Source organism: Rosa rugosa, chromosome 7, assembly GCF_958449725.1.
Source record: "Rosa rugosa chromosome 7, drRosRugo1.1, whole genome shotgun sequence".
NCBI lineage: Eukaryota > Viridiplantae > Streptophyta > Magnoliopsida > Rosales > Rosaceae > Rosa > Rosa rugosa.
Window position 1 is genome coordinate 18,352,645 of NC_084826.1, and position 24,503 is coordinate 18,377,147.

The 24,503-nt window shown below is 38.7% G+C and overlaps 3 protein-coding genes across 5 annotated transcripts; 1 reads left to right on the forward strand and 2 right to left on the reverse strand.

Moving 5' to 3' along the window:
- Nucleotides 1–2,220: 2,220 nt before the first annotated feature.
- LOC133721652 (NDR1/HIN1-like protein 10) lies at nt 2,221–3,324 on the reverse strand. Its single transcript, XM_062148331.1, has one exon. The coding sequence runs from the start codon at nt 3,204–3,206 to the stop codon at nt 2,523–2,525; it is 684 nt and encodes a 227-aa protein (XP_062004315.1). The 5' UTR covers nt 3,207–3,324; the 3' UTR covers nt 2,221–2,522.
- A 2,533-nt stretch (nt 3,325–5,857) lies between these two features.
- On the forward strand, nt 5,858–7,421 carry LOC133723672 (uncharacterized). Its single transcript, XM_062150554.1, has 3 exons — nt 5,858–6,657; nt 6,741–6,818; nt 6,922–7,421. Exons 1-3 carry the CDS (start codon nt 5,923–5,925, stop codon nt 7,156–7,158), a joined length of 1,050 nt encoding a protein of 349 aa, XP_062006538.1. The 5' UTR covers nt 5,858–5,922; the 3' UTR covers nt 7,159–7,421.
- Nucleotides 7,422–9,256: 1,835 nt separating this feature from the next.
- Nucleotides 9,257–13,386, reverse strand: LOC133723708 (probable leucine-rich repeat receptor-like serine/threonine-protein kinase At3g14840). Of its 3 annotated transcripts, none has more exons than XM_062150590.1 (12): nt 13,234–13,386; nt 12,863–12,957; nt 12,305–12,471; nt 12,026–12,097; nt 11,868–11,939; nt 11,666–11,737; nt 11,442–11,513; nt 11,275–11,346; nt 11,012–11,080; nt 10,768–10,833; nt 10,037–10,186; nt 9,257–9,546 (listed from the first exon to the last, which is right to left on the reverse strand). In XM_062150590.1, coding segments are annotated over exons 4-11 (450 nt in total). In that variant the 5' UTR covers nt 12,052–12,097; nt 12,305–12,471; nt 12,863–12,957; nt 13,234–13,386; the 3' UTR covers nt 9,257–9,546; nt 10,037–10,185. The 3 variants fall into 3 exon arrangements, with proteins under 3 accessions (XP_062006574.1, XP_062006573.1, XP_062006572.1); XM_062150589.1 differs by having other exon boundaries at nt 9,257–9,543; nt 10,037–10,245; nt 13,234–13,382; XM_062150588.1 differs by having other exon boundaries at nt 10,037–10,245; nt 13,234–13,382.
- Nucleotides 13,387–24,503: the final 11,117 nt, after the last annotated feature.

Sequence of the window (24,503 nt, forward strand, 5' to 3'; positions counted from 1 at the left end):
TAGGGCGTTACCCTTGCTTGGCTGGTTCTGTAACCGTTGTGGTCGCGGCACTACCGTCGGCTCCCGAGGAGACTAGGACCGAAGCACGTTGACAGAGGGTTTGGTGGCACTGAAAGTCGGCTTCTGAGAAGACTAGGACTAGGAGTGTAATCACCGGTAAGAGAAAGAGAAGGAGAGGAGTTGCTCTAGAGAGAACTTAGATCATCTTAGAGATGTTGTTGTTGTATGTGAATGGGTGTTTTAGAATGAGAGGAGAAGGTGTTTATATAGGGAAGAAAAAGAAGAGTGAAATGATGAGTGGAAGAAAAATAATGAAAGTAGATCTAAGTTCACTTGTAAAATATGGAAAAGATAGAGAAAAGATGAAATGAAAGCAAAGCATGAAGGTGCAGCAACATGGAAGTGGTGATGATCTATTAAAGAGATTGTAGAAGAAAAATATATCCAAGGAAAAAGAGAAAAGCATCTAGCTTTCTTCATGTGGGTAGGAAACATGAACATGTGAATATTGAGCTGGTTTTAGGTCAGTTTCTGCCCCTTTATTCCTTCAATTATTTCTCAAACAAGACTTCATTATATGCCTTCGACTTCTTCATATGAAATGTTCCACTATGAGTGTAGATCATCCTGACAAATTTTCAGATTTTTATTCCATGTGGTTGGGCCGAAAATGCTGCTGGACCTCTTACAGGTCCAGTTTTCCAGTTTTGCTTCTGTAGAAAATTGGGCTGATTGTTTGAAGGCATTGCACTCAAAAAAAGCTCTTGTACTCTTCATAAGAAATGATCCTTGGGCTGTCTAGAATGGATCTGGAAAGTTTCAGCACATTTAGATTTCATTTGGTTAGTCTGCCACCCCTCCTTCCTTGTCTAGCTCGGTTTTTTCTAGCCGAAGTAGGAAAATATGCTAAAGTTGACTTGTCATACTTCCATAGTAGGCTTTATTTAGCCTCTAAATATATATTTCGAGCTTGTCGACAATATATAGCTTGAGCCACTGACATTGGCTCAATTTCTCCAAGACGTGCCTTGTCAGGCCAAAATGTTCATTTTGGGTCCAAACAGACTCCTTTATTCCCAAAAACAGAGAGGGCATGGACTTCTTCATATCTCCAAAGGATGGATGGCCTAAACGGCAATGCCATAACCACAACTCATTCAACCGATAACTCAATGTTAGGGCAAAAGGGTTTTGCAGACTTGGCAGTGCTTATGTCTGTCCTGCATACATGCAATCCAAGTGAAACAGTTTGTCCCTCAGGTCTCCCTTGCCAATTATCACCCGAGTGCACAGATCCTGAAAGATGACATACATAGGATAAAAGGTTACATAATATTTATTTTGTGTATTCAACTAAGACACAGATAAGAGATGATGAGACAAAGATGGTACAAAGAGAACATTATGAAGAGTAATGGAAGGTGTAACCTGGACAGACCCAATTCCTAAGACCAGGAAAGACTCACCATTGGCGTTAGAGACATGTGTTATGGATGGGGATGACAAATTAACAAAGAAAAACTTATCATAGATCATATGATCAGACGCACTTGAATCAATTATCTATGTATTACTATCAATAAAGCCAGAAACATTTAAAGCAACACCAATTTTACCTCGATTTTCCTGAGCTAGGGAAACACTACCCATAGTTTTATCTTGGCCCTCCACGCCATAGAAATCAAGTTCTTGCACATGCACCAGTTGGATTGCCACCTTGCTTTTCTGACCAATGTTATTCCCTTTGTAACCAGAGTTATTAGAGTTGAGTCTTAGCAACTTGGGGCATTGACTCTTGTAGTGGCCAATAGTTTTACAATAGTTGCAATTCACCAGACTGTTGAATGAAACTGGTCCCCTGTTATAATTCTGACTCGGTTGATACCATTGTTGATGTTTTGAACAATCACGTACAACATCATGAGAGGCGGAAGGAGAGCCCTCGTTTCCTCCATTGAACAGCAAACTAAGGGGCAAATATGCCATTCTTCTTCTTCAAACAGTACCACAAACCACAAACTTTGACACGGTTAAGAAATGAGAGGCTAATGGCAAGGTGTTGCAAACTTTAGGGTTTTAGAGCAAAAGAAACAGAGGACGAAGACAAAGGACAAACTCTTAAAGAGTACAAAGACAAATTTGCAGCGGAAACAAACAAACAGAGTTCAGGCGAATCTATGCTCTGATACCAAGTCAAACAGAACAAAGGCAAAGAGGAAATTTGAGAATTTCTGATGTATTGATCTTCTCCAAAGACGAAGTACATACAAATTAAGTATACACAATCCTAATAAAAAACTAATTACACCGTGATATTCTTCCTTTTAACTATATAATATTCTCCTTAACTATACAATCTTAATTATATTACAATTCTTCCTACAATTATGAAGAGTGACTCACGCCAACAATAATAACGCCAAAAAAAGAAACAAAAGAATACTGACTGGTATAACAAGAACAAAGCAAAGCGAAAAGATAAGAAGAGACTGTATCAATAAGAAGGACCAGCTAGAAGGACTCTAATTCAAATAATCAACTTCGCAACTCTTGGTCTCAAAGGTAGTTGCAAAATTCTCATTCGTACTGAAAGGAACCTTCAAGTCACATTCAACTCTGGGCTTGAACTTTCCGGTCTTGATTCGACCGAACTTGAACCGAATCCCCATGTAAAGCTTCATCTCAATTTCGTAAACCCCAGCACTTGTCTGCTTTTGATACTCCGACTGCAAATTGGACCCAACAAGCAACTGCTGTCCATTAAACACGGGGTTCAAAGCGTTGGTGGTTTTGTGTCCTTGGTAAAACGGGGTGAGAGTGATCGTGCTGAACCTCTGGCCCTCATAGTTAGCTCTGGCTTCGATGCGGTCGTAGTAGATGCCGAACTTCTTGTTAGGGTTTCGGATGGTGAGGTTGAGGGCGAGGTTGTAGTGGAGGTTGCTGTCTGAGGAGAAGTTGAACTGGGTGAGGTTGGCGTCAGTGACGTGGAACTTGATACGGTGAGGTTTGACTATGATCCAGAAGACAAAGATGGCGAGGCCCATGAAGACGATGGCGGTGAAGATGAGCTTGAAGACAAGGCCGAAGATACAGCTGCAGCAGCAGCCGAGGGGACCTCCGCCGTGGCCGACGCTTTGGTAGGACTCCCTCTTGGGAGGGAGGGATGGGCCGTAGTAGGCTCCATTCAAGCCTTGTTTCTCCGACATCGAAGCTGAAACTGAGAAAAGAGAAAAGACTTACGGAAAGCTACTGAATGAAATATGAATAGGGTAAAAGAAGAGTGGAATGTGAAGAAGCTGAGGTGAAGTGAGGGGTGTGTGTGTGTGTGTGTGTGAGGGTAGAGAGACAGCGGGAAATGATGAATCGGTGGGCTGAGAGGTGTATAATAAGGAAGGAAATACGACACTTCTAAACGTTCACTATACAGATGCTAATCATGCTAAAGGTTGCCATTTGTTTCGTGAGAAGCATAGAAATACCCTTTTACCAAACATTTATTCCCAGAATACCAACCAAGGTAACTAGCTTGCCCGGTAGGTAACGCAAATTTTGATATTTTTCACGAGTTCTTTTTCTTAGGGATGTTGAAAATTGTGGGATGAGAGTAATATTATATTAACGTACGTGATATTTTCATTTAACAAACAATTAATCAACATCAAGGCTCTTGGATATCATATGAAAGGAGTCTATCCAACGTTCCGTGCAGTTGTTCCCTTCCTATAACATATGTCTAAAACAACAAATTTAGCTATTTCATTACATAGCAATATAGCATCAGGTACATAAACAAATGAAATATTGGAAGTTTTTTAGGGAATCAAGATTGGGAGAGGATAAGCTGTGTCTTTCATTGATAATAGAATCATACATTGAATAAGATATCTCCAAGAATATCTGTAAGACTAACCCTATTACAACTCAGACAAGTAACTAGAGTTTGGACCATACACAAAATCCAGATATATTTGAACAGAAAGCAATTAAAAATTGAAAAGATTTTTGTTTAATGACTTTTGTTTTGTTTTAAAATTATGTGAACAAGAACATAAAAATCGGGTTTTGAAAGGAATTGACACGAAGTTAACATGAGAATAAAAGTTAATATTACACTTACAACTGCCGTACAATGTGTCACATTCTCTTTAAACCAAATTATAAGCATCATACACGTATGCAAATTATTACAAAAATCTAAGTAATGTATTGAAACTGAATTTTACACTCACAATTTATTACATATATTTATACCGTAGAATGCAAGTAAATAAAAAAGAATTTAAATGTATAGGTCCATACTGATATGAACCTATATTTTTCCTAAGACAAATTTCATCCCTATATCGTATATCACAGAGAAAGATTCAGAACACTAACGTACACTTGCACTAATACGAATGAATGACTGGATAATATTAAATATATTTTTTTATTATTAAAAAAAATGTTGACAATAAATATCAAAGATTGAGGTTACCTAATAAGTGCTTGATTATTTACACAGCCAGTGCATAGAAGATTTTTCAGTACATCACTTGTGTATCGTTGAAATAATAAGTTTTCATATACAATCACCATTCAATGTCAATAATGAACGGCTATATTTTTACGCATGAACTTTCAAAGTGGCTGGTGGCTTTCAATTGAATTGGGTCCTTGGCTTTGATTTGGATAATATTGTTTGGGGTATTGGAAAAAACCCATGTGATGCATTTGAGGAGTATCTTTTTTGTACAGACAAGAAGTAGAGCCGGACATCTTCTTTTTTAATAGGGCAAATTACTGGTTACTCCCTCAACTTTTGAGGTGTCGACAGTTCAGTCCCTCGTATCCTAATTTTAACAAGTAGCTCCTCGGACGTTTAATTCTCGCACAATTTAGTCCTTCCGTTAACTGGCTGTCTGAAGTGGCTGTTATGTGGGTGACGTGGCAACTTGGTTATGCCATGTGGCGCCACCTCAGATATGAGAGAATACCCGTGGCTCATTACGGTAGTCTTCGATCCTAATCTCCCAAAAAACCTTAAACTTCGATATCTTCTATGCTTGCCTTCGTAATCCCACACAACCCAACCCTAAACTTCGATATCTTCTATGCTTGCCTTCATAATCCCACACAACCCATGAGGCTGATGCCATTCAAAATCACAGCCTTTGAAAATTGTAAAACCCCAAACCTTCATCTGATATCAAAGAGTTTTGTGTCAACAATCGGGATTTGAATCTGAGACCAACAGCTAGAGGTCGTGACATGGTGGTTAACGACGTTGATTTGTGGGTTCCAAGAGTTTCAGAAGGGGAAAAAGATGAAATCCCTGATTATGGTAAGTTTTGAGCATTTAGATTTGGTCTTCAGACTTGGAGTGATTGAAAATCGCAGGTTTCTATGGTTTTGGATTTAGGAAAAAGAAATTGGGGATTTTTGAATTCAAGTGTTTCGGGGCTGATTTGAAACTGTATTTGTTGGTTTCAAAAGACTGCAGCTATTTCAAAATGGTTATTGTTATGGTTTCGAGTTCTAAGGTTTTGGAAAAAAAAAAATTGGGGGTTTACACTGGTTTATGGGTTTTGAGATGCTGGGTTTGATGATGTTGGCTATTTAATTGCAGTAACTTTGAATTATTGTTGGATCTCGTATGTGCTGGCTTGTAATATTGGTTGGCTTTTAATAATGGTTTGGTTGACGTTGAGATTCTGGGTTTGGCTTCTAATATAATCCTTTTTGTGTAGCTTTTACTTGTGGTCCTAGCATGTTCATACGTTGAGATTACAGGTACTTGAAAATCCTTTATTATGAATGTTCATATGTTGATATATCTAAACTGATTTTAATGTTATGCCTTGGTTAATGATTGCAGCAAAAGATAGGCCTGCAATACATTGGTGCAGAGCATATTTCAACACAGATGGGGATTGTGACATCATGATAAACAACCTGTGTGAGAGTTTTAATAGTTGGATATTGGAGGCAAGGGGTAAACCACCAGTGACCATGTTTGAAGAGTTGAGGGTCAAATTGATGAAGAGAGTTGCAATGAGGAAGGAAAAAATGGAGGCTTATCATGGCAATATCTGTCCAAAGCCAAGGGTGGTTATAGAGAAGAATAAGCTGAGGGCTGGAACAGACTGCATACCAACATTTAATGGAGGTGACATTGCTGAGGTAGAAAACATTGACGGATCCAAAAATGTGGTTAACTTAACAATGAGGACATGCACTTGCAGGCGGTGGGACTTGTCTGGAATTCCATGCAAGCATGCTATCTCTGCCATTTACTTAAAGAGGCATGATCCAGATGATTATGTGGCAGCATGCTATTTGAAGAAGACCTACATGAGTATCTATAACAACCTCATCCAACCTGTAAATAGCATGGATTTGTGGTCAAGAACTGAAGATCCTGCTATTTTGCCTCCACAATATTCAAGGCAGCCCGGAAGGCCCAAAACAGCAAGAATGAAGGATGCTTCAGAACGGGTTCAGGAAGGTGGTGTTAAACTTGCAAGAGTGCAAAGATCCCTAAGGTGTAGCAATTGTAAGCAAGTAGGTCACAACTTGAAAACATGTCAAAGACATTTACCACCGAAGGAAAAGGCTGCTGTTGTTAATAAGAAGAGGAAGCTTAATACACAAGAAGAACAAACATCTAAAAATCAGGTAACTTGTATTTCAAACTTGAGGCAACTATTGGTTTTTGCTTACATTGAATTGTCATTTACGTACCTTATTGTTTGCTGCAGTCCAAGCAAGGAAAAAAATCACCCATGACCAAAAACGAGTTGAGGCAGAAAGCCAAAGAAAGAGCTGAATATCAAAGGGTAACAATACACTCTCTTCTCTAATGCTTTTGTGTGTACTGCTACTATGGTCTAAAGTATCAAGGGGTAACTTTACTTATAATGCAACGTTGTGTATCTCCAGAAAAAGAAGGCTGCCTTAAAGGCATCAAAGTTGGAAGCAAACAAGTCTACTCCAAAGAGATCAAGGCCTGTACAAGCTGCATCTACCCAGCAAAGTTCAAGGCCTGTACAAGCTGGATCTGCCCCAACAAGTACAAGGTCTGTACAAGGTTCCAATCCATCAACCAAGAAGGCTGCAACACCATCAAGGTCCTCTCAAAGGGTTAGACAAAACTCAGGTAAAGAAGCTGGAAAATAGTTTACGGTAATGGGATTTGATATTAGCTAGCCAAGCAAAACGTTTTAGGCATCCTATTTTTGGGCAACCTTGTGTTGTGTCACTTGGTTGCTAGCTCTAATCTTTTGATAAGATGATTAGAGCTAAATTTAATTCCAAACATATTAGTACTTGAACAATTGCAGGATGTAATGCTCTATATTGTTTGTTTTTGGTAAGTTAGAGCTTTGTTCAATGGCTGGCTAATAATGATGATACAATGTATTTTTTGGTTTAGGGGTTGATTATGAATGTAGGTGAATGTTTGTTTTCCTTCCATTTATGCTTCAAATTTATGGATGATTCAATTTACAGAAATATTACTCAATCTGTGAACATGACAGGGAAATAGGATCTCAATTTTGGAGGCATTAATTTTGATTTTCTTTTAGTGATTAACATGAAGTACAGGGACTGCCCTCTTGATTTTTCCATTGACATGGCATGCATTTAGCTGAGTTGGCATGGAAAAAAGTGCCAGCTCAGCAAGTTAACGGAACTTTTTAACGGCCAGTTAACGGAAGGACTAAATTGTGCGAGAATTAAATGTCCGAGGAGCTACTTGTTAAAATTAGGATACGAGGGACTGAACTGTCGACACCTCAAAAGTTGAGGGAGTAACCAGTAATTTGCCCTTTTTAATATGATGCCTTCTCATTATGCCCAATTAGCCCATGTCACATAATTCACAAGAAGGAGAAGCTAACATAATTCTCATTATGCCTTCTCATTATGCCAGATAGTGATAACATGGCAGCCATAGCTAACCTTGAAGAGCTTAAGCACGAAGTAACAGAGGAGAAGGAAGAGAAATGAGAGAGAAAGAGCTGAAGCAAATTTCTGAGTTTCTTCAATTAATGCAACACACACAAAACTCGCATTACAACAGCTATTTATAGTTAGAGAAAATCCCTAACAGTTATTACAAACCGAGATATAGTAATTACTCATAGCAAGGTAAAACCACATCAGCTAAAAAGGCCAGTGCCCACTTCATGGATGACAGCTGTTCTCCACACACTGGTCAAGACTGAGACCAGCTCATATTTCGTTGACTTGAGTCTCGGTTAACACCTCCCCTCAATCTCAGTAGGGGATACCAGACTGAGATTGGAACAATGAGATTTGAACAGTGGACTATGCAATCCCTTAGTGAAGATATCAGCAGTTTGTTGCTCAGTTGGAACATACTGAAGTAGTAAATCCTGCCTCTGAACTCTTTCACGCACAAAATGAAAGTCATTGTCCAAATGCTTAATTCTTGAGTGAAACACAGGATTTGAATATAGAGCAAGTGCAGAAAGATTATCACATTTTAGTAGAGGTGGTGTAGGAATTTGAATATGTAAATCACATAAGACATGCCTCAGCCAGGAGATCTCTGCAGCCGTATTAGCCAATGCTCTATACTCAGCTTCTGTGGAACTTCTTGACACAGATCCTTGTTTCTTTGATTGCCAAGATATAGGACAGTGAGCGAGATAAACAATGAACCCTGTGGTTGATCTTCTATGGTTAACTTCACCAGCCTAGTCAGCATCACAATAGGCATTAATATATGGAACACCATTCACTACACCAAAACTGGGCTTTTACGGCCTGCGATGTGTGCCGTAAAAGCCTATTTACGGCGCACAAAAACAGGCTGTAAATGCTCGCGCCGTAAAAGACATATCCCTTTTACGGCACGCTTTTGTGAGCCATAAATGTTCATCTATGCACGCCGTAAAAGTGTTCCTACCGATTCTCAGATCTCTAATTTAACTTATAGGTGCGCCGTAAATGCCCAACAAAGCGCGCCGTAAAAGACTTTCTGTGGAACTCATTTACGGCACACATAGTATGCCATAAAAGAATACCTGTAGAGTTATTTACGGTCCACATAGCACGCCGTAAAAGACTTTAGGCATAATTCTCAATGTCATTTGTGACACACTCTGCACACCATTATTGGCATTTCTTCTTTGCAAGAAATTTTATATTGCTGCTCATTTGCCAAATATGGCAGTATATTCAATGTAGCTGCTCAACTAACAATAATTCATTTCAAAACCTTATATAGATTGTCAAAGAGCAAAGGTGAATTAACATATATGATACATTAATTGAAATAGGATATCTGTACAAACTTAATTGTTACCATGCCATATGCAACTAAACTACAAAACAATTGCATTTGCATGTCCCTGCAAACTTGAGTTTAATTAAAAGTAACATATTACAATTCAAAAATATATTGCAGGGTAATTGCAAGGTTTCAAGCACCACTATCCAACTGCAATTTGTATCTCCCAATTAGTTCGAGCAATTTACCAGCAGTACCAACATAAGGCATTAATCTGCATACACCACAAAATTTGGCAGTACCTGCTGGAAACAAGTTTGAGAATATATGTTATACATTGGCTGCACTGTTTTCTTCTTCAATCAAGATAGAGTTAATTAAATAAGATACTAGCAAAGGATCAGAACATATTCTAAATCACTAAAAGCATATAGTACAATACTGGAAATAAGAAATAAGATGAGTTCATGCAGTTCTCTAAATCTGTCCAACAATTGGTATTCAAAAGAAATTCCTATCTTCACGAACTACCTGAGCTAAAGTTTCTGAAAATATTTATAATTTGAACTTGGAACCGATGAAAGTGCTATTTAGTATTCACCCTACTATAATGGGATAGTCCTCATATAACGACCTTAATTCTACAACTATAACTAAATTATAAGCAAATCCAGATAGTTGCAATATAAGAACAAACCAGAATAGAGAATCTAGATGGATGTTATTTAACCACCAAAAACAAATAACACTACTCAAAACAATAAGGAAGAGGTAATTAGTGCCAGAATATGTTACCTAAAAGTTCATAAACTAAACTTGTTTGATGTACTTGATAGGCCATGCAACTATACTTCCTTGAGCCATACTCAGTGTTCCAAACTCCCTAGTTGGTTGATATAAAGCTATATCCTCAAAAACATCAAGCACCCAAACTTTCCAGGTTTTCTGTACAAGATGGTGACTCAGAGCTCTCAGAAAAATTATTGTAAGAAACATCTATCTCGCTGCACACAAATAACACAAAATTGTAAGCCAGTAGAAGTCCACTACTGGAAAATTGATATGCATTTTCATATGTTTCAAAGGATAAATTTATGACACAAAACCTGTTGATCATCTAAATGTTGCAAACCAGGTTTTTGGGAAATTAAATAGAACAGCCTAATATTTTGACAAGGAAACAATTTCTATTCTTTGTTCCTCCACATTCAGTTCAAATGAATATACTCAACAAAGCCATTTTGATGTATGATTCCTCACTAGTCATATTTAACATGTGATCTAACTTAGATCTTAAGCTAGATATTAAACAGCATGCCTAGGCAGTAAATGATAAAATTGTACGTTGTGGAAACACATTAAACAATGTACCTCTAAAAAAATTTGAGATTAGCCTCTAGCAAAAGTGGACTAGCCAAATTTAAATTATCTGTGTGTTAGTGTGTGAAAAACATAATGAGACATCTTAGCAGGCTTCAGTAGAAAAGTAAAATTCCAAGGAAATCTGATATAGTAGGGGCACATACTAGCGATTATCTCTGCTCTTGATCCAGTCTGGAATAGATCCAGTAAGCAAGTTGCTTGTTAGATACCTATTCAGCAAGCAATCACATAACCACATTCCATTAAGACATAGCACACATGGATGCCAACATTTAATATACCTTACACTTCCTTCTTTCCTACATCCAATCTATCATCCCATTTGAGATGGAATTTAGTACGTGTAGTATGCTAGCTAGTGACCTTAATGAAGTTTAAATTTCTTACAAGTTCTGCAAGGGTGTCAGATCTGCCGAATCAAGAATGCTTCCCTCCAATCTGTTGAAGCTTAGATCTCTGCAAGAAAATGAAAAAAAGGAGGTGTTATAAGAACCTTAATTGAAGTAGCCGGAAGTTCTCTGAACAAATAAACTGTCAGTAGCAATCAACTTACTATCAAGAAAATCAATTAATTGTGGGCTATGCAACAAGAAAAAGAAAGGAAGAACAGAAAAAAAAAAAAAAAAAAAGTAAAAGAATAGCCATATTACAATGTTTTCAACTGTGACATTGCTGATAAATCAGAAGGCATAGGTCCAGATAAGTTACAGCTCCTGAGCATTCTGCAACATAACTCCATATCAGAATAGTTGCAGAGAAGCATGGATTAGTCTAAAACTGTAGATGAAAAGAAAAATACAACATCTTTTAGACTTACAATCTTTGCAAGCTTATCATATTGCTCAAGTTTGGAGATACTGAACCCCCTCCATTTAAGTCGCTGATCCTTCTGCAAAAATTGCATCATAGATAATTGTCAGATAAAAAATACAAATAAATAAATATAAATAAATTCCCTGTGATATGAAGATATAGTAAATTGTTAAATTTAGATAATGGTTTGTAGTGTTAATACAACTTAGAGTTGGACGTGGAACTCACAGTTCTGTTAAATTACTCAAGACAGAAATGCTAGATGGAATGGGGCCTTGTAGACCACTAGCTTGGATCTCTCTGTCAAAATAAGAATTCAATATGGATGGAGGTTACACCAATTCTACATTTTATCAATTAAGAATATACACTAGCAAAAAGCACTTACATTGCTATATCTTAGTTCTCAACTATTAGGACAAATACTTACAATTTCTGAAATTGATTCCAACTTTGAAAAAAGTCGGGCATTCTTCCAGTTAAGTTGTTGCTGCTAATCCTCCTGCATAGAAGAAAGGATTGGGGAAAAAAAATTAACATCAAAAGTTATAGTAACTATAAATACAGCAAATGTTAAGGGTTACTTACAGTTCTGTTAACTTAGTCAGATTCATAAGAGCTACAGGCAATTCTCCTGTGAGATTGTTTGCATTAAGAATACTGGAGACACAATGAAACTAAACAACTTACTGAATGGTACTTGCTAGTCAAGTTATAAAATATCAAAGATAAGAATTAATAAAAAAATAATGGTAAAAAGCAGAAACAGAATAGGGGTGAAATGAAGACATCAAAGTGTATGATATTCAATTAACAAGTACTATATATCATGGAAAAAAAAAACTTCATAATGAACTAAATACTCACTCTTGTTTGTTTGGGCTAATGCAGCTGTGAGGGTGACGCACCTATTCCATGAGCAATATGAAACATGGCAAGAAGGAGCTGGTAATCAAGTTTGAAGATTCACTAGATGAATAGGCTACTGATGATGGTCAAGATAACAAGGTCATCATGCTTGTTCCTTACAAATACTGAAAAATGAGAAGAGAAAGAAAGGTCATCACTCACCTAATCCCAGCACACACTGCATTAAATAATGAGAACCTATATATCCAGCACATGCACAATGTACTAATATATATCTACCTCATCATACTTTTTTTTTTTCCAATTCCAAATCCAATTCCAACATAGTGAACTCAGAAACTACTTTCTCAAAGCATTCTCATTGAATATAAATTGCTGAGTTCTTGACAAAAAGAACATGCAGATAGAGCAACATTTAACAGAAACCTACAACACAAACCATTACTAGCCCACCAAGTGAGTAACAGATACATCTAGAAAACCTGGTCATAGCAAGTAATAGCTCACGTACAGTCCTACTCCTAGTCCAAAATTCAGAGAAACCAATGCATCTACCTTGTCATAGTGCTTCAGAAACTCATCAAAATCGTGCATAAGACTTTGATCTGCTTGAACCGAGTCATCCACCAAGTTTAGAAATTCCGTCGCATCTATCAAACCAATTCAATACATTCAAATGATTCAATCAAACCAAAAGCTTCAGATATTACATAACAAGCAGACACCCATCTTAGATAACCAAATACCCAGCTATAAATCCTAAATTTTAGACAGACCCGGTTCACTTTTGAGATAAAAACCCAATCAAATTTACCAAAATCATATGACCATACCTAAATTTATGTTAATTAACCCAACCCCTGTCGCTAACTCCGATAGCCCAAGAGAAGAACTTGGGCGGGGAAGAGTTGAGATTTTTGAAATACCTTGAGAACTGGGTGATTAGTCGACGGGTCGAAGAAGAACTTGCGGGAAGGTCTGGGATTTTCGCTATTAGATTTGGGGTATTGCAAATTGGTGAGGAGTTTGCAAAGGGCATGACTTTCTTAGAATAGCAAACTAACAAAAGTAAGTAAATTTCGGGAAAGTTGAGAAAAGAGGAAAGAGAAACTTGAGAGGGAAACCAAATATTTCAGTGAAAATTTCGCGCCTTAAAAATCATCATTTACGGCATGCTTTTTTGCGAGCCGTAATTAAGCTTTTTTAGACATGTTTTCACGGCATGCTTTTATGTGAGCCATAAATAAGCTTTTTTTTGTATGTTTTTAAGGCGTGCTTAAAATGTGCGCCGTAAAAGATATAACACAATTATGGCGTGCTATTTCTGCGCGCCGTAAAAGACTAGTTGATAAGGTTATTAACAGCATGCTATATATGCACGCCGTAAAAGGGTAAATGACAAAGGTTATTTACGGCGTGTATAAAATGCGCGCCGTAAAAGAGTAACATTTACGGCACAAAAAATTGCACGCCGTAAATTTTGTGCAGTAAAAGCCTTGAATTGTTGTAGTGATTGCCATACTTGTAAAACATTCCTTTAGAGAGAGTGCCTTGAATATACCTGAGAATCCTTTTTACAGAAGCAAAATGTACATCAGTTGGTGTTGACATAAACTGACACACAGTATTGACAGCGAATGCAATGTCAGGTCTTGTAAATGTCAAGTATTGGAGTGATCCAACAATGCTCCTGTAGAGTGTAGGATTAGCCAGTGGATTACCATCATTTTTCAATAACTGAACATGTGGTAAACAAGGAGACACACACTCTCTACATGTTTCTAAGCCAGCTTTTGCAATCAACTCCTTAGCAAATTTTTCTTGAGATAGAAGAATTCCAGTAGTCTTGTATTGAACATTGATTCCCAGGAAATAAGACAATGAACCTAAGTCCTTCATATCAAAAGCTTCACTTAACTCAGTAACCACAGCTTCAATACTCTCCTTGTCTGACCCAGTTATGACAATATCGTCTACATACAGAAGTAAGATTATCACACCTTTCTCAGAATGCTTAACAAACAGGCTAGGATCAGAATGTGAAAACTGGAATCCTAGAGCTGGCAGGAAATTAGTAAACTTCTCATTCCAAGCTCTAGGAGCTTGTTTTAGACCATAGAGTGATTTCTTCAACAAGCACACATGATCAGGATGTTTAGAGTCAACAAAGCCCTGTGGCTGTACCATGTACACTTCTTCCCTGAGATCTCCATGCAGAAAAGCATTTTTAACATCCAACTGTCTCAACTCCCATTTGTTCATTGCAGCAAGAGCAACTACAAGCCTAACAGTACTATGCCTAACCACAGGACTGAATGTTTCATCATAATCCAATCCTTTTTCTTGACTGAATCCTTGAGCAACAAGTCTGGCTTTATACCTCGAAATTGATCCATCTGGATTTTTCTTGATCTTGTAAATCCATTTGCTCCCAACAATGTTCTTTGCTTTAGGTAAAGGGACAAGTTCCCAAGTACCTTGTTTCAACAAAGCATCAATCTCCTCATACATAGCCTCATCCCATTCAGGTATTCCTGCAGCAGCTCTAAACGATTTTGGTTCAATAGGATCTTGTATATCCATGATAGCAGAAAAGCCACTAAAATAGGCAAGTTCATCGATAAGACCTTGTTGAACCACACAAGAATAAGCACAGTAGTCTTGAAATGTCTTATGTTTCACAATTCCATTCTTGGCCCTAGTCAACATAGAGTGATTATTGTAAGCCTGAGCTTGATCTTCAACAAACACTAGCTCTTGTGGAAGACCACCATTATCACTATCACTAGGCAGGTCATTATTAGAGAATGATATATCACCACTAGTCATAGAATCAGATGATTCTGATGAGCTAGAACTTGTGTCTCTACTAACACCTCCCCCATCAGCCAAGGCTGGGATAGCAGCAGAAGGCTGAGAAACATGCTCACAAGGAAGAACAACTTGTAACTGATCAGAAGTGAGGATAGGCAACATAGAAGAATGACCAGAGGAGATAGAAGCAGTAGGAAGAGGAGCAGGTGAAGGTGAGGTAGAAAAAGCAACAGATGATGGTGAAGGTGAGGTAGAAAAAGCAACAGATGATGGTGAAGAAGAAGCAGAAACACAAGGTGGAGAAGAGGGAAACTTGAAAGGAAAAGTAGATTCATCATGAATCACATGTCGACACATCCATAATTTGTTATGTTCAATGTTATAGCAGAAAACACCCTTATAGCCTAGAGCATATCCCAAGAAAACACACATAGTGGTCCTTGGATCAAGTTTATCATGAGAATAAGGCCTAAGATAAGGATAACAAGCAGTACCAAATACCTTGAGAAACTTCAAATCAGGTAGCACACCAAAGAGCTTGAAATATGGAGATTGGTATTTAAGAGATTTGCATGGCATCCTGTTAATGAGATAGGATGAATGTGCCACAGCATGGAACCAGAATGGTTTAGGCAACTTAGCAGCAGACATCAAAGTAATGCATGTTTCAATAAGGTGTCTATTTTTGCGTTCTGCAACTCCATTCTGCTGAGGAGTATATGGACATGTAATGAGGTGCAGAATCCCTTTGCTATCAAGAAAAGATCAAAATGCCTTGCTATTGAACTCACCTCCTCCATCAGTTTGAAGAGATTGAATAAGGATATGAAATTGAGTACTCACAAAGTTATAGAACTTAACAAAAGTGGAGAAAGTATCAGTTTTATTGATGAGTGGATATATCATACAAATTTGGTGTAGTCATCAATGAAGGTTACATAGTACTTGAAGCCTTCAACAGACAAGCATGGAGCAGGACCCCATAGATCACTATGAACCTTTTGAAAAGGTGACACAGATTGAGATACAGACTCAGAGAATGGTAACCTATGCATCTTACCACTAAGACAATCAACACACATATGAGTAGAAGTATCATTATTGTATGTTATCCTAGACTGAGATAACATCCTTGAAACAATATCAGGAGATGGATGACCAAGTCTTTGATGCCAGATTGTAGACTTGACAGCTGATCCAATAAAGGCAGTGTGAGAATGATTATGAGGTTGTGTGAGATTTGGTGTTTTGAACAAGAAGAGTCCTTCCCCATTACTCTTTCCTTTGTACAGTAGTGCCTTTGATGCCTTGTCCTGCACACATATATCAACATCATCCATGACAATAAAGCAATGATTGTCCTTGCAGAGTTTGTTAAATGATAGTAAATTGACTGCTAAGTGAGGAACATGTAACACATTGTTAAGCTTGAATGTATGATCAGCAGGTGTAATATTTGTAGAGCCAATATGTTTGATATGCAAACCTTCACCATTTCCAATGGTAATTGACTTGGAAGACTCAAAAGGATGAGCAATGGTGAGGTTCCTGAGATCAGAAGTCATATGGTGAGTGGCACCAGTATCACCAATCCATACTTTATTAACCTGAGATCCAGATGAACATGCTCCAGAAGATCCAGATGAACATGCTCCAGATGAATGAGCACTCATAGCTGTAAGAGTAGTGGGTGGTTCTGCACCCTGATAAGCATAATTGCTTCTATGATGACAGTCAAGAGCAACATGACCTTTCAATCCACAAATTTGACAGATAATCACTGAGTGTGATGGATGATTGACAGGGATATCATTTCTGTAGAAACAATTGACTGCAGTATGCCCCTTCTTGCTACAGATTTGGCACTCAGGAGAAGGACCAATATTATTCCTGTACTCTAAATTGTTGCCTTTGAAATCAGGTGAAGCAGGATTCTGAAAACATTTACTAGCAATATGAACTTTCTTGTGGCAGTAATTGCACTCAGAGTTTTGATAACAGGTAGAAGCAGTGTGCCCTTTCTTATTACACATCTGACACTCAGTGGCATTGTAGCCTTTAAAGCCCTGATTATCTCCTTGAGTAAACTGTTTATTAGAGCCCCAGTTGGATTGTTTGCTATTCCACACTCCTTTGCCCTTGTCATTGTTGAAATAGTCTGAAGAACTGTTGTTGTTGGTCCCTCTAGCAGCCATTGCAGTCATAGAGTTATGAGGAGCAAACTGTGCCTCAATATCTCTCTCAGCAGCTAAGAGTTGTGCTCTGAAATCCTTGAGAGAAATAGAGCTATCTCGAGCATGAATAACAGTCTTGATCATTGAGTACTCCTCAGGAAGACCATTGAGAGTGACAACAACAATGTCCTCATCAACAATATGAACACCAACTGAGCTTAACTGATCTCGGGCATGCTTAATGCGAAGAAGATACTTATCAATAGAATCAGCACCTTTCTTAATGGTCTGCAGGTCAGTCTTAAGCTGAATGATATTAGCTCTTGACACAGTTGAGAATCTCTCTTGCAAGGCAAGCCAAGCTTCATGGGAAGACTTGCTGCCAACAATGATTTCCATAATCTCATCATCTAGAGTAGCCATGAGAAGTCCAAGAAGTGCCTTATCAATCTTTTTCCATTGTTTATAGGCCTGAGTAACCTCATTAGTAACAGATCCCTCCTCAGTCAGGACAAAGCGAGGTGGACAAGGATAGCTACCATCAAAGTAGCTGAAGAGATCATTCCCTTCCAACACTGACTGGAATTGAAAGCTCCACTTAACAAAATTATTCTCACTCAATTTCACAGTAATCATGCTCAGAAGTGAGTTGATATCGGACTGTGTAATAGCCATTTCTTTCAACAAACTTGACTTGAATCTACAGGTTATCAAGATATTATTAATCTTATGAGATTTAACACAACATTTATGTTAGGGCAAATTACTGGTCACTCCCTCAACTTTTGGGGAGTCGACAGTTCAGTCCCTCGTATCATAATTTTAACAAATAACTCCCTATACATTCAAATCTCACACAATTTGGTCCAAAATGACCATTTTACCCTCACTTCTTTTTTTTCTTTTCTTTTTTTTCTATCCTCTCTCTCACTTCCTCTTTTTTTTTTTTTCCTATCCTCTCTCTCTCTCTCTCTCTCTCTCTCTCTCTCTCTCTCTCTCATTCTGCGAGGCATCCAGCCTTCCCGACCCAAAGCAGTGAGGCATCCAGCCTTCCCGACCCAAAGCAGCAGCTTTGTCGCCACCCCGCCACCAACACCGCCTTCCCACCGGCGTGGAGCCACCCTCAAGCCTCCGACGTCGTCCAAGCAACGGCGGACAACTTCAGGCCACCCAACACCCGCCGGCACATGGAATCTCTGCAAAAGGAGCCGGAACCATCGTCTCCGCAAGCCACCGATCCCAACCGGCCTTCGATCTGCACCAGATAGCCATCGAATCCGGCCGGCCAACCATCGACCCCCAACAGACGCCGCTCCGACCCAAGAGAATCCAATTCCTCTTCCAATCCTAGCCCGCTTCCCCGACTCATCCACTCCCTTCGACCCAGAAAGACACCGAACACCCACTGATCCAAAACTTCGAGCTTGAGACACAAACCTGAAACAAACCACCCGTCCGGCCTCACCGGGTTCTGAGTCGAAGAGGAAGTGAGAGAGAGGATAGAAAAAAAAACAAAGAGGAAGTGAGAGAGAGGATAGAAAAAAAAGAAAAGAAAAAAAAGAAGTGAGGGTAAAATGGTCATTTTGGACCAAATTGTGTGAGATTTGAATGTATAGGGAGTTATTTGTTAAAATTATGATACGAGGGACTGAACTGTCGACTCCCCAAAAGTTGAGGGAGTGACCAGTAATTTGCCCTTTATGTTATCACGAATTATGTTATCATCACAACTCCTTCAATTATGAACAATTATTACCAACTTAGTAGTAATCTTCACTAGTTTATGAAATTCACCATTGTTACTCATCAATCACAATAGATACCACGGTAGCAAACTTCAATAATCACAGATTCAACGATGTAGCACAGGCTAAGTAGATCTAACACCTCAGATTCTAAAACAGAATCAACAAGGCTCAAATGTTCATAATCATATATATTCTTCGCAATCAAGCACGAGCACACATCAATTTCAAGTAGATCGAGCAAATCGTAATAGATCTAAATCTCACATAACCAAACAGTGATTATATAGAGCTTCACAGTATAACAGGCAAAGAAATGAGCAGAGGCAACCTTGTGAGCTTAGGTTGAAGAGAAAATCAACGCAGACTGAAAAACTAGGGTTTCTGCTCTCAAAATCTCGAACAGATGCGGAAGCGAGCTGAAAAGCACAATCAGATTAATCATGATTAGCACAGGATCATGAGCCAAAGCTCTGATACCATGATAACATGGCAGCCATAGCTAACCTTGAAGAGCTTAAGCACGAAGTAACAGAGGAGAAGGAAGAGAAATGAGAGAGAAAGAGCTGAAGCAAATTTCTGAGTTTCTTCAATTAATGCAACACACACAAAACTCGCATTACAACAGCTATTTATAGTTAGAGAAAATCCCTAACAGTTATTACAAACCGAGATATAGTAATTACTCATAGCAAGGTAAAACCACATCAGCTAAAAAGGCCAGTGCCCACTTCATGGATGACAGCTGTTCTCCACACACTGGTCAAGACTGAGACCAGCTCATATTTTGTTGACTTGAGTCTCGGTTAACAGATAGGTCCACTCATTGAACATCCAGTGCTCCGCTATTACAGAATAGCTTGAACCCTCTTTTAGTACTACTCTAGAAGATTCGCTAGTATCACATATGTTAAAATAAACATATTCTGCTAGATCTAAACCTCCGGGATCCTATCTATGAAACCCTAGAGAATTAGAGTTCATCAGTTTGACCCATGAAAGAGCCCAAGTCCAACTTAGAGCCCATAGTTGAGCCCACATCCAAGCCTTCAGCCAATTAGGCCTCCATCTTGCTTTGGGTTCCCACTTAGAGTTTGGATTGGGCCACCAAATCAGTCTTGGACACCCAAATGATTTGGGCACCCCGGCACCAATGAGCCACGTGTTCTCTACTACCAACCTGATCGCAGGTGTCAGCCAAACCACCATCGCCTTCTGCACAACGTCAGCAGCCGTGGAAACCGCTGCCTGCGCACCTGCACATTTGAGCGCCAAGGCGCTCTTCTTCCTTCTCAGGGCTCCGAAACCGCAACTCGGCCCGAAACAACAAAGCATCACCTCCACCCAATCGTGGAGCCTATACCCCAGCGTCGCCTCATCCACCGTCTTCAAGGTGTCCGCAGCCATTTTCTGGGCACAGAGGCCCTGCTTGTACCATGATCGGAACCTCTGCATCACTCCGATCTGCGCCTGCAACTCCAGCTGCATAACAACACAAAGCCATACTTTGTGCATCACCAAACGAAACGGATCTTTAAGACGCTTCCTGCCCTGCCGGACCCCAACCGACTCCCCTTCTGGTATCCAAATCCAGAGGCTGCCCACGACAATCCCTCTCTCTGTTTCAAATTCACTTTGGTGAGTCTCCGTGGAGAGAAAAGCCGAACGAGAATTTGTCGAAATTCGACGTTGGATTGCCGTCAGATGGCAGCAAGAGGCAGAGATAGGGTGTTTGCTTGGTTGTGGCTTCGTACACCATTGATAGATGCCCAACCCACAGCGGGTAGGGTTTGCTCGAGAGAGAGAGCTAAAGTTGGCTTTAATTAGGCTTTAAGGCTGTATAATTAGGCCTCATTTGGTATGTAGAACTGAGACTTTAGGAAGGAGAAATAAATCATTTTCTTTGTTTGTTTTTTTTAATTCCTTTTTAAAAGAAATACAAATTTTATAATCATTGTTCTTGAATTCATCGACTTCATGAGCCATGTCTTCCCAATTTCAATATAGTTGAGCTACCTTTGTTACAATTTCTAGCTTTGAAGAGACTTTTTAAATGTAACAATCTTTCAATCGCATCTTGATATCTTCTATAATGAATCCCTTTTCGCCTCATTGATAATCTGCAGAAGTGACCAAGCTCTCTACCTTTTTCCTACCAACTTCAACTTCCAAGGAGACAATGCATGCATGCATCCAAATCAACCTAATCCCTACTTTTAAAGCCATGAGTTCAGTTATTAAAGGGAAGCAAGTTCATGGATTGCAGCCCTCAAACCTCTTTTGTTATTCCTCCTTGTTGAGAATCTGAATCTCAAATAAATTAATGAGGACATTGCAAATAATGTATTTATAAGGACTTAGTATCAACATTGCCGATTGGTTTTTGTTATAAATCTCTGATTATTTTATCATGGTATCAAAGCAAGTTAACCCACATACAAATGTTTTCCAGCCACATGGGCTCCATATCACTCAAAATAAGTTATTCACTTATATGGCTTAAATATTTGCTACAGGTGCGAAAGGGTATTGAGAATGTAAATTTTACATTGATATATGGGGACCTTAATTACAAATGCATTTATAAGGATTTAGGTATTTTCAACCATTGCCAATTAGTATTGGTCGTGAAGTACCTCTTACGTACTTTATCATCCATATCAATGCTACATCGATATTAGTTTTTATATTGATAGCTTTACAGAGAAACTTGAAGAAATTTGAAGAAGGAAAAGAGAGAAGAGGAAGGGAGAAGAAAACAGAGCTATATTACCAAAAGTGAATATGTCGAATACAAAATGTGCCTATAGCTACAGTATTCTTTGTGTTTATACCTATTTGTCTAATTACACTTTTAACCCTTAACACCCCCCCCCCCCTTCAAGCTGATGGGAGGGAACTAAAATCAGGTTGCTACAGAATTAAATGACTTCAAGGCTATACAGGAACCTTGAGTTAGACTCTTGGCATTGAACTCAGCTAGAGGACAAGTATCAGCCGGCCAAAATTCTTGTTGAGATTGATAGGATGATGCTGGCATAGTTTGAGTTGAGAAGGAAGTAACCACAGCTTGAGGTGTTGGTTGATAGGCATATTTATGCTTACAAAGACATTCAGCTGCACTATGACCTGTCTTGGAACAAAAACGACACTGCATATAAGATCCATAAGCAATAACTTGCCTAGGGGCAGATCTTTGAGGACAAGTTTTAGCAAAGTGACCAAACTGTGAGCATATTTGACAGATATCACAAGGAAAGTAAACACTCTGAGAGTTGCTATTATATCCAGCTTTAGTAACTTTATCATTGGGATAGGATGGCTGCTGCATATAGCTATTGGTTCCAGATGCATTTAATAAACGCTTTTCACTGATTACTTCGTTTATCAATTCTTTGGCTGCCTCAATTTGCTCTTTACCTCCATTTATATATATTGATCTCTCAGTTGACTTATCACCAGGAGGAAGGTACAATGGTACAATCCGAATACGAGATCCTGACTTGGTTTGCATATTCTTAATAGTCTCAAACCCCTTGCCAATTATCAAAGCAATCATATTGTTTGAAACTTTCATTACAAACTGTTCATCTCTAGGTTGCATTGAGTTAAATTCCTGAATCAAACTGCTTCCATTGTTGGTACCAAAGTTACCATGTAGACCTCCATTTTGAGTCACAAATCCAGATGGGGGAATAAATGATCCATTGAAATTATGAGCAGGATATTGAGGGTACTCAAGATTGTGGACTGCAAGACTGGTTGGAAATGTTGACTGATATGCATTTGTAGCAGGTACGTCAGGAGGTTTCACAAATCCAAAGTTGGTTGACATAGTGGTTGGTGGTGAAGCATATCCAACTTGACTTGTGCTAACAGGAGACATATTATATGCATTGTAGTGTGTAGGCATATTATATGTGTTTGTGCTACCAGGAGTAGAGCAATTAAAATGCATAGCTACACTAGCAGGATTAAGGTCACCAAGATGTTGAGAAAAACCAGTAGGCAAATATGGTGAGGTGTGAACAAAATTTCCATCAGGATTAAGAAGTGTACCAGGAGATTGGTTCACATGATTAACAACAGATGTAGTCACGGGAGTAGAAGCAAGGGAGCTTGATTCTCGAACAATGTCAGACTCAAAATCCAATAATAGTGTGCGAAGCTGGCTTAGAGTGATCGGCGTCTTACTAGCTCTGATGACAATCTTTATGGTTAAGAAATCAATAGGCAATCCATTCAAGATCAGAGTAACTATATCTTCATCAGAAATATAAACTCCAGCTAATGAAAGTTTGTCTCGAATAGTTTTAAACCGCTCCATATACTTGGCAATGCTATCATTACCTTTCTGAATTTTCTGCATAGAGTTCTGAAGGTCGAAAGCTTTGAACTTTGAAAGTTTAGCATATCTCTCCTCAAGCAAAAAACCAAACTTCTTTTGAGGTTTTAGTCCCAACAATGAATGAAAGAGCATCTGATGACAAAGTAGCAGCTAGTAAAGTAATCAAGGCAGAGTCAGTCTTCCTCCAATCCTTATACTCTTGTGTAAACTCAGGAGTAGTACCAGCCTCTGTGCTTTTGTATTTTGGAGGACAAGGCACAGACCCATCAATATATCCCATTAGATCACACCCTACCAACATTGACTCTAGCATGAATCTCCAAGTGACATAGTTAGTATCATCTAACTGCAGAGTGATGAGATTGCAGAAGTTGGAAAGGAGACAATCATCCAATCGACTAGTATTCATGATATGAGAGCAAGAAAACCAAACAGAGAAATCTGGATATACTCAATTTCCAAGCCTTCAACTTCTTCACAAGAAAACCAATAAAACTGAGTTGCTTCAATTATCCCCAAAATCTCAAGAGTTCAGAGATGCTCTTTTAAATTTTCACACTACTAATCAAACTCCCCAAATTTCTGAAGATCAGAGTACACAAGAGTAAGTAGAGATTGAAAGTGAACCAAAAGACTGTATGCTAAGATGAGTAGCTTCAAGTAAACACAAAATCGAACACAGGTAATAAAATGATGGCTTGAATAGTATCTGAATGTATGTAATATCGATTATCTTTCACACAGAGAAGAGAGCAACAAATCTGAGTCTTGAATTTCCTCAATCGAAAAAGCTAGGGTTTCAATTCTTCACTTTCAACTTTCCAGATCAAATAACTAGAAATAACTTGCTTCAATCACTAAAAGTATGCTTTTGTACTAGAATTCTTCAACAAATCATTGATATATCTCACCAAATCTTGACAAAACCAAATCGCAGAACTATGAAATTGAGCTTATCTCAAGAACGATCACACAAAATCTACAGACACCAAAAAAGTAAGCTTTGCTTGAGTAGCTAGAGCTCCAACAAAGATTCCGGTGCTCCGATAATGAAACCCGGTCCCGATCAGAACTTGGCTCTTGATGCCATGATAGCTTTACAGAGAAACTTGAAG